Source organism: Phacochoerus africanus, chromosome 4, assembly GCF_016906955.1.
Source record: "Phacochoerus africanus isolate WHEZ1 chromosome 4, ROS_Pafr_v1, whole genome shotgun sequence".
Lineage (NCBI taxonomy): Eukaryota > Metazoa > Chordata > Mammalia > Artiodactyla > Suidae > Phacochoerus > Phacochoerus africanus.
Genome location: NC_062547.1, coordinates 72,246,148 through 72,257,082, shown reverse-complemented (window position 1 = coordinate 72,257,082; position 10,935 = coordinate 72,246,148). Strand labels below are relative to the sequence as shown.

The 10,935-nt window shown below is 41.8% G+C and overlaps 2 protein-coding genes across 2 annotated transcripts in view; both read right to left on the bottom strand.

Moving 5' to 3' along the window:
- Positions 1-1,746, bottom strand: part of LOC125124294 (methyl-CpG-binding domain protein 3-like 2B) — a 4,142-nt gene extending 2,396 nt beyond the window's left edge. Inside the window, exon 1 of the mRNA XM_047774440.1 lies at positions 1,388-1,746. Coding sequence (XP_047630396.1) covers positions 1,388-1,435 — 48 coding nt within the window. The 5' untranslated portion in view covers positions 1,436-1,746. The remainder of the gene's footprint in view (positions 1-1,387) is intronic.
- A 6,803-nt stretch (positions 1,747-8,549) lies between these two features.
- LOC125125789 (heterogeneous nuclear ribonucleoproteins A2/B1-like) lies at positions 8,550-9,911 on the bottom strand. The gene has a single exon (XM_047777299.1). It carries the CDS (start codon positions 9,908-9,910, stop codon positions 8,849-8,851), a length of 1,062 nt encoding a protein of 353 aa, XP_047633255.1. The 5' UTR covers position 9,911; the 3' UTR covers positions 8,550-8,848.
- Positions 9,912-10,935: the final 1,024 nt, after the last annotated feature.

Here is a 10,935-nt window from a genome sequence, read left to right as displayed (position 1 = left end):
GACTCGGCTCAGATCCCATTTTTCTGTGGCTCTGGCGTAGGCCAGCGGCTACAGCTCCAATTAGACCCCTAGCCTGGGAACCTCCATACGGCGCGGGTGCAGCCCTAGAAAAGGCAAAAAGACCAAAAAAAAATCTAAATTTTTCAAATAAATTCGCCCAACTTCAGGTATACAATGACATAACCTCTTTTTGCAATAAATTGTCACTAAGATTTTAAACCCTTTATCTCTGTAATCCATCATAAGACTCTAATCACATTAATCTGTTTAAACTGTATAATAAGTGTATAGTTCCTTTTTAAATCCCTCATTTCTCTTTAGAAGATCTTTTAAAAAAGGAAACCATAAACCTAAACCCATTGTGGCTCGGCTTAGTGGGTAATGAACCTGACTAGTATCCATGAGGATTCAGGTTCCATCCCTGGCCTTGCTCAGTGGGTTAAGGATCTGGAGTTGCTATGAGCTGTGGTGTATGTAGTTTGTAGACTCAGCTCGGATCTGGCATTGCCACAGTGGCTGTGGTATAGGTCGGGGCAGCTACAGTTCCGATTGGACCCCTAGCCTGGGAACTTCCATTTGCCCCGGGTGCGGCCCTAAAAGGCCGAAAAAGAAGGAAACCGTATCTCATTTAAATCTTTCTTTTTGTCATGCCATAACTATTAATGCCCTTTTTATTACTCAAGGTGTCTCATTTTGGTGGGAAAATTACTTGATCTTTCAATTGCTGCAGCTCTTATAATATACCAAGTTGTTATATCCAAACCTGTGATCCAGAATTTCGCTTAACAAAATCATTGTCCCAGTTTATTTTAATCTTGGTGAGAGGAAATAACAGTAATGCATGTTTAAGAGTATTAGGTTGATTTAATGCTGTGATGACAATAAGACCAACTCGAAGACAGAGGGAAAGAGGAAGATGTGGAAGAAGAGAGGGAAAAGCTGGAGAAAGAGAGGTCAGAAGGGTTAAAGGGTGAAAAGTTAACAGCAATTACCAATGAGGACGAGAAGGTTAGGGAAGCCCTAAATAACTAAGGACATGTTTGAGCAAAGAACTGAATTTTAAATACATTATGGGTAAAGAATTTCCCAGAGAGGAAAACAATTTAAACTAGGACCAAATACCGTAGGACCAAAAACTACTTCCACTTTCCAGCGATTTTAGTTAAAAAGAAAGATACATTTTGTCTACTATCCTAGACTTCGTATCCTAGTTCTTATACAAAAAGTATACAAAATCGAAAGAAGTTTTAATATGAACACAAAGGAAATAACCTTCAGCAGGTAACTTCTTATTTTAAGAGCTAGTGTTCGCTAATTTAAAGAGATCTTACAAAAGGAGAAAGGATACAAATGAACATTTTACCCTCGATATGGATTCCACACTCACCAGACGATGATGCTGGCTTCTAAAGCTAGTGGATGCAAGGTTCTCCATCTTCCACACCACTGAGTTGTTTTCTGACCCACTGCTGAGATGCAGACAGCCTGTGGTTTGCTGGAGAATACACTGGCTTCTGCTTCTGCTTCCCCTTATATAGAGGGAGTGGATAATCCAATCAGTACATAATCCAATCCATCCTGGATGAGCCAATCCATCTCATCAATAGATGAATGTGGATAATAGATCCATCAATAGATGGAAAGTAGATAATCCAATCCATCTCATCAATGAGATTTGAGAGATTTCTTAATCAGATTCAGCAATGCATTAAATGGATCACACACCAAGATCAAGTGGGATTTATTCTGAAGATGGAAGGTTAGTGCCATATTCGCAAATCAGTGTGATTCGCCATGTTAAAACAAATAAAAAGCACATAATCATCTCGATAGATGCAGAAAAAGCATCTGACAAAATTTAATACCCATTCATGATTAAAACTCTCAACAAAGTTGGTATAGAGGGAACATATCTCAACATAATAAAGGTCATTTATGATAAACCTACAGCTAACACTCTGCTCAATAGTTAAAAAGAAAAAAAAACTGAGAGCTTTTCCTTTAAAATCAGGAAGAACACAAGGATGCCCACTCTTACTATTTCTATTTAATTTGGTATTGGAAGTCCGAGCCATAGCAATCATGCAAGAAAAAGAAATAAGACTTGAAAAAGAAGTAAAATTGTCATGATTTGAAGATGACGTGATCTTTTGTATAGATAAACCTAAAGTCACCACAAAAAGACTATTAGAACTAATAAATAAATTCAGAAAGTTACGGAATTCAAGATTAATATACAGAAAAATGTAGTACTTGGCGAGTCAGACGATGCTTCTAAAAGCGTTATCACCTTGTCCATGTCCTGAAAAGAGGGGTAGGCACTTTGCAATTTGTTTCCATGGGCATCTCTATCCTTAGCAGTTAATGTTTGACGTTAACATTGTCACTTCAACAGGTGCCCTTGCCTTGGAGAAAGGTGACAGCAGAGCTGCTGATCTTTGTGGTGGAATATGGGCTTTGTTTTCTCTCCTTTGTGTGAGGACCTCTCCCTGCCCAGTATTTGTCCCTTCTGGCTGTTTCATTTTGAGTTTCCTTCCCCCTTTTTCTCTTTCTCTATCATTAGCCCAAATAGGGAGTAAAGGATTTTACAGCAACAATTGTATGCATTCTCTGCCTTGGTGTCCTCTACTGATAGTTTCACCCTCTGAAGGCTGGGATGACAGGAGGTGCAATTGAGGGGTTGTGGAGCCCTCGATCTCTGGGGAAAGCGAGAACCTGTCTTATCCATGAGGCCAGTGTGGGGTGAGGAGTGAGAGTGGTCATGCACAGGAACGAGAAGCCAAATTGTGCACTCGATTTCCTGTCCTTCAGCCAGGGAAGTTTCTGGCACCTCCATTCAGGGCAGAAGAGGTCCTCATGCAAAGGAGAGAAAACAAAGCCCAAATTCCACCACAAAGAACAGCAGCTCTTTGCATCTTTGGTTATCTTTGCATCTTTGGTTTAAGCATCACGTGGTTATCAAACCATGGAATTTTCTATCCTTAGATTTGTGGAAGTTACAGTGGGGGAAGGGCTGCCAAATTCATTCTGGAAATGGACTTCTCATACCTAAGAGTATACCCTGAACATAGTTTCATGTAACTAAATGTATCTTTACATTTTATTTCTATGCCTGTCAGATGTCATTTCACCTGGATTTGTCAAGCCTTGTTCACCCACTTTTGGACTTTTGATGTGTTCCTAATTTTCTGTGACTGTCAGAAATACAGAAATGATCAGTGCTTTTTAACAAGCTTTTCGTATGTCTCTGAGTGGGATCAAGACATATATTCAGCGAGTTCCTGTTGTGGCTCAGCAAATTAAGAATCTGACTATTATCCATGAGGATGCAGGTTCGATCCCTGGCCTCGATCAGTAGGTTAAAGGATCCGGCATTGCCAGGACCTATGGTGTAGGTCAGAGTCACAGTTCAGATCTGGTGTGGCTGTGGTGTAGGCCGGCAGCTGCAGCTCAGATTTGACCCCTAGCCTGGGAACCTCCATGTGCTGTGGGTGCCGCTCTAAAAAAAAAAACAAACAAAAAACAAAAAAGAATGTCATCAGACATATAAGTTCTCAAAATCATTACTACATAGAAACCTGCATTGGAAAGATACTGGATAAAGTGCATCATAAAGGAGAGAAAACCCCAGGGGGATGTTGTCATTGACGAATGAAGTAAAATGGATTTGATGTCTCAAAAATATTTGGCAAACCCTTTAAGAAGGGGAATGATAACCAGAGTGACATATAATTGAGGGTCTACATCATGTCAACGGTGGAGGTTAGGGGAGACCCAGTGATAACTTTCTACTAAAAATTAAAGTGCTCTCTAATGAGGCAAAAAATACAGTTGTGCTCTCAGAGATGCTCAGGGTGTGTAAAATTATGACCAGTGATTCTCTTTGCCCCCTCAGACCCTCACTCCGTGTGCAGCCAGAGCTGTGTTCCAGGACTCAGGAAAATTCCAGAGGAAGGAAAGCCCATCTGCTGCTTCCTTTGTGTTTTTTGCCCAGGGAGAGAAATTTCCAATCAGACAGGTAGGAAACATATAACTAGTTGATGATTACTCTGCCGTGTAAATGATTTCCCAATAAAAAGAAAACCAAGGTGATTGGCAACAAGATCACAGCGTTCCATCTCTCTCAAGGCATGCCTTCACTCACCCTTTCAACATATCCATATTTCAATCACTGTTGTTTCCCAGTTATGTGTAATCTCTTGTCTGCCTGTGCTCTTCCAATCAGGCTCCACTGTGGCACTGATTCCAATGGACAACTCACTCTGAAGTCTCATTATGGACCGGGCTGAAGTCTGCCATAAAATATAACCTATAGAATCATCCAGGCAGAGTGCAAAGAAGCTCTCTTTTCTTTCTTTCTTCCTTCCTTCCTTCCTTTCTTTCTTCCTTTCTTTCTTTCTTTCTTTCTTTCTCTCCTTCTCCTTCTCCTTCATCTTTTTTTTTTTAACTTTTTAGGTCCACACTTGTGGCATATGGAAGTTTCCAGGTTAGGGGTCCAATCAGAGCTAGTGCCACAAAGCCTATGCCACAGCCACATCGGTGACTCGTGATGCAGCTTGTGGTGGATCCTTAATCCACTGAGTGAGGCCAGGGATCAAACCCAAGCCCTCATGGATACTAGTCAGCTCGTTACTGTTGAGCTACAACAGGAACTCTGAAAAATAATAGGATCTTTAATGGAGGAGTAGGCAAGAAATTTTTTAAAATAATTTTTGATTGATTGGTTGATTGATTTTTCTTTTCTGGCCACCATGGGGCATATGGCTTTCCCAGGCCAGGGATCAGATCCACGCTGCCATTGTGACCTACACAGCTGCCACTGTAGCAATGCAGCTGAATCCGTTCACCCACTGCACTGAGCCAAGGATTGAACCTGCATCCTGGCACTGCAGAAATACCACCCATCTCATCATACCACAGCAGGAACTCCTATTGCCTATTTTTATAAATAAAATGTAATCAAAACACAGCCATGCCCATTAACTTACATATTGTCTGGGACGGATTTTGTGCTGTAGCAGCCAAGATGAGTATGTGCCACAGAAACTATATGGCCTGAGAAGCTGAAACTATTTACTACCTGCCACTTTACAAAAAAAGATTAACCATGCTTCAAGGTGTGTACATGAATGGAAAAATTTTAAAGCTCACCTTACTCTTCAGTGATTACAGTATCTCTCCCTCCCATACATGTGTACCAGCAACACAAATCCATTCCAAATCCAAATTATTTCAACTCCATCAAACTATTTCCAACAGTTATATGGGGAAATTGTACAAGAATGGTCACAGGAAAATGACAAGGTAAAATGAGGAAAGGTTTGTTCTACCAGGAACCAAGTTAGATACCAGAGCAACCAGCAGAAATTAGGGTAATGATAAAAGAGGATGCCCCAGGAAGATTAGGTGAAGTTTCTTGCCCCATAGGAGCATGAACAAGGAAATCTTTTTTAAATGTTATTCTTTTTTTTTTTTCGTCTTTTTGCTATTTCTTTGGGCCGCTCCCACGGCATATGGAGGTTCCCAGGCTAGGGGTCTAATTGGAGCTGTAGCCACTGGCCTATGCCAGAGCCACAGCAATGCAGGATCTGAGCTGAGTCTGCAACCTACACCACAGCTCACGGCAACGCCGGATCCTTAACCCACTGAGAAAGCCAGGGGTCGAACCCGCAACCTCACGGTTTCTAGTTGGATTCGTTAACCACTGCGCCACGACGGGAACTCCAAAATTTTATTCTTTTAAAGTGCGCTTGATTTAGTGCGACTTTCTGCCGTACAGCATAGTGACCCAGTCATATATATATATATATATATATATATATATATATATATATATACACACATTCTTTTTCTCATCTCATACTATCTTCCATCACGGTCTATCCCAAAAGATTGGATATAGTTTCCTGTGCTGTACAGTAGGACTTCATTGCTTATCCATTCTAAATGTAATGGTTTGCATCTACAAACCCCACGCTCCTGGTCCATCCCACTCTCTCCCCCCCCTCCACCTTAGCAACCACAGTCTGTTCTTCATATCTGTGGGCCTGTTTCTGTTTTGTAGATAGGTTCACTTATGCCATATTTTAGATTCCACATATAATTGATAGCATATGGTATTTGTCCTTCTCTTTCTTATTTCACTTAGTATGAGAATCTCTAGGTGCGTCCATTTTGCTGCAAATGGCATTTTCTTTTTTATGGCTGAGTTATATTCCATTGTAAAGGAAATCTTTGATTTCACCAGGAAAATTACAGAAACCATGGCAGCAGAATACTTAGCATGAGGAAGACATTGGGGACAGTAGGGAAAGAGTGGGGAAGAATCCATGCCCTTGGTGACATTGCTGAGCCCCAGGATGAGCCAACCTAGACCCACCATATGCTTAAGATCCAGGCTGACTGTGTTTTGTCTTGCCTGTAGCTGAAAGCATTCTTCCTAGGTTATGAAAGTAGACTCAATCCTTTTTAAAATTTTTTTATTAAAGTATACTTGCTTCACAATGTTGTACCAATTTCTGCTATACAGCATAGTGACCCAGTCATACATATATATACATTCTTTTTTCTCATACTACCTTCCATTATGTTCTATCCCAAGAGACTGGATATAGTTCCCTGTGCTATACAGTAAGACCTCATTGCTTATCCATTCTAAATGCAATAGCTCGCATTGGTCAAGCCCAAACTCCTGGTCCATCCCACCCCCTCCTCCCTCCCACTTGGCAACCACAAGTCTGTTCTCCATGTCTAGGGGGGAAAAAAAGAGACAACTTGGCTTTTCCCAACTTCAGTGTGGCCTTAGAAGCAGCCGTGGCGCAGGTCCCTAACGCAGCTCACTACAGGTGTGCGTGACTCAGCATGCGTGACTTCCTTTTACTGAAAGAACACTGTGCCCCACATTTCTTTCATGTAGCTGGTCAGAAACATCATATATCTAAGTTGGAACAAGTCTTTACATGCAAACCACGAGGAAGCTACGTCCTTTTCCTCTTTGAAGGCTAGGCTTTCTGCCACTTCAACGTAGCTTTAGCAGGACTAGGGCTACAGGTCTGCTTTACAATTCATCACATGTCTTAGCAACTGATGGTACCTTCCTTTCCCTGAGAGAACACTGTGTCTGAAATTTCTTTGCTATACCTTGCAACAAACACACACTTATCTACTGTGGAAAAACACCTTTACATGCAGACCAAAGAAAAACACTTTTCCTTGTTCAGAAACTAAGGTTTCACAACTCAAATGCAGCTTTATGAAAAGTAGTGATTCAGATCTATTATAAAATTACTGAAGTAATTGCAGACGCACTGACAACTAGACAACAAGTGGTGCCAGTGGAGAGGGGGAAGGGGGAGGGGAAATACAGGGATGGGGATTAAGAGATACAAACTGTTATGTATCAAAGAAGCTACAGGGAATAAAGCCAATATTTTATAATAGTTATAAATGGAGTATAACCTTTCAAAATTATGAATCAATATATTATACACCTGGAACATTGTTATATTATGCATCAACTATATACTTTGATAAAATAAAAAATTTTTTTAAACATTCAAAATGAATGCACAGAAAAAGAGGTCATGGTTACCCAAGGCAGGCACCAGGGGTGGGAGGAGAAATAGGATGAAGGTTGTCAAAAGGTACAAACTCCCAGTTATAAGAAAAATAAGGACAAAAGGTGTAATGTATAACATGACTCTAGTGAACACTACTGTGTGATGTGTGTGAAAGATGTTCAGAGAGTAAATCCCAAGAATTCTCACAAGAAAAAAAAACCTTTTGGGAGTTCCTGTCGTAGCTCAGTGGTTAACTAACCTGACTAGTATCCGTGAAGATGTGGGGTCCTATCCCTGGCCTCGATCAGTGGGTTAAGAATCTGGCATTGCTTTGAGCTGTGGTGTAGGTCACAGATGCGGCTCAGATCCTGTGTTGCTGTGGCTGTGGAGTAGGCCTGCAGCTACAGCTCTGATTCAGCCCCTAGCCTGGGAACCTCCATATGCCATGGGTGTGGCCCTAAAAAGACCAAAGAACCCCACTTTTTAAACTATATGAGATAATGGATGGAGTTCCCATCGTGGCACAGTGGTTAACGAATCCAACTAGGAACCATGAGGATGCAGGTTCGATCCCTGCCCTTGCTCAGTGGGTTAACTATCCGGTGTTGCTGTGAGCTGTAGTGTAGGTCACAGACGCGGCTCGGATCCTGCGTTGCTATGGCTCTGGTGTAGGCCGGTGGCTATGGCTCCGATTCGACCCATAGCCTGGGAACCTCCATGTGCCGCGGGATGGGCCCAAGAAATGGCAAAAAGACAAAATAATAATAATAATAATAAACTATATGAGATAATGGATGTTAAATAAAGTGATTTTTGTAATCTTTATTTTGTGATATCTGCCATACCATTATGCTATATATACTTTAAACATCTATAGCACTGTATGTCAATGATCTCATAAAACTAGAAGAAAATATTTAAAAGATAAAAATGAAAAGTGCAGAAAGGTTATAAGTGAAAGAGGACAAACAACAACTGTTTTTCCTTTAGAGTTATTTTATTAAATCACAAATATACAACCACTTCCCCACGCAACACCTGAAACTTACAAATGTAATAGTCAAAGAAGGAATATTTCCACACTCTTACAAAAGACCACTAGAAAGAAACAACCAAAAAGTTAAACTGTTTCTCCGCATCTGTTCCAATGTTTTCTGTACATCACTGCACATTTATGCGTCACCGAAAAGAGTATAACATTCTTATTTCGATAACTTGAAGCTGTTCTGTTTTCTCTCAGTTCTCATCCTCTACTTATACAGTGAAGACCATGGAAAACAGGAAGAAGCTCAATATTGTCTGGCCTCCCTATACCCCTCATTTCCTCCACTGCCTCCTGGACCATAGTCTCCTCCACTATACGGAGCCACCATGTGCCTTCTCTCACCAAAGTTTCCATTCTTCACTGGACCATAGTTAGAAGGGTCCTGGTTATAATTTCCAAAGGCATTGTAATTTCCGTCTCCATAATCTCCTCCTCCATAGTTGCCATAACCATCTCCAAAGCCGCTACTCAGGTTGCTGTATCCGGGTCCTCTATCACCATATCCTCCTCCATAACCAGGGCAACCTCGAAAACTGCCACCTGCAGGTTCTCCTCCATACTCATAATAGCCATCCCCCAAAACAGGGCCTCTTGCATAACCCTCAGATCCTCCTCTAAAATTCCTTCCTGGTCCTGCTCCAAAATTTCCACCACCACCACCACCACCACCACCAGGAATATCTCCAAAATCAACGTGGCGTCCTCTTCCACGTCTAGAACTTTGGACTTCCTGCATTCCTTGTCTAGACAAAGCCTTTTCTAGTTGTGCATGATGACCATTGATGGTGTGGTACTTCTGCAACACGATCTTGTCCACGGGATCATGGTCATCAAAGGTAACAAACCCAAAGCCTGTTTTCCTCCCAGACTGTCTAATGATCTCAATAGCGTCAATAGTCCCATATCTCTCAAAGTAATCTCTGAGATGACGTTCCGTGGTATCTTCCTTAATTCCGCCAACAAACAGCTTCTTGGTGGTGACATGAGCCCCGGGCTTTCCAGATTCCTCTCTTGGGACAACGCGTTTGGAGGCCACCACTCTTCCATCAATGGAATGAGGTCTGGCCGCCATGGCAGCATCAACCTCGGCCATGGATGAAAAGATGACAAACCCGAATCCTCTCGATCTTTGGCTTGAAGAATCCCTTATGACCACACAGTCTGTAAGTTTTCCCCATTGCTGGTAGTAGTTCCTCAGACTTTCTTCTGTGGTTTCAGAGCACAAGCCACCAATAAAGAGTTTACGGAATTGCTCACTTTCCCTCTTTTTCTTCTTCAAGGGAACAGATTTCGAAGTTTTCTCCATTGCGGACTCAGTCAGTTGCTTCAGCTTGATTTCCTACCGCTGAGGAAGATGTGAGAGATCTCAGGGATGAGTGCAGACCTGGACCGGTCCGGCCCTGCAGTGAAAACCTGCTGAAAGCCTGCGCTGCTGCAGGAACAACCCCTCCAGGGGCACCTCCGCAGGGGACCTGGCGATGCTGCTACTGCTGCTGCCTCTGGAGTGGCTGCGGCCCTTGAAGCAATCTTGAGCGCCTTTCAGTTTTCCTGCAAAACACCATTTTCACAGGGTGACCTTTCCTGATCCAGTCATTAAAAATCCATATTGCATTTTCTCCTTTAATTTTTCCACTGTGTAATTGCGTGTCATCCCTTTATACGGCTTTTTCCCACTAAGTTGGATACTCAATGAAGAGTTGGCTGACATGGACTTGAATGTTTCACACGGACATATGCATTCACTTTGCCCTTAGAAGGTGCTCAGATAAATTTTTTGAAAGAAACTATTCCAGCGCCAAAACCAAAAAAACTACCTTGTAAATTTTACTAATAAATTCTTCACTACAGTTATACAAGGGTATGGTATAAGTTCTCCGGTAGGGTGCAACTAGTTGTCACTATGTCACATCTTTTCTCTGTAATCCCAGTCAAACTCTCATCACAATAATCTGTTTAAAATGTAAACCTGATCAGTGCACCCCTTCTGTTCAATCTGTTGTCTTCAGGAGGTATTTTTAAAGGGAGAAACTAGACCTATTATTTTATTTCTCTTGCCCTGCGGTAATTATTATTACTTCTACCACTTACATTACTTAAGATGTCCCGGTTTGGAGGGAAAATTCCTTGACCCTCCTGTTTACAGAGCACCTACTCTGACTACAAGCCATAATTCAGAATTTCACTTAACAAAGGCATTGCTCCAGTTTAATCTTGGTGAGAATAGGGTTATAGGCTAAGGAACGTCCCCTGTAGTGTTAAGAATGATTAAGTGCTCTGATAATCAATTAGGCCCACACAGAGACGGAGGAGCAGGGGGAGATGGAGCAGGAG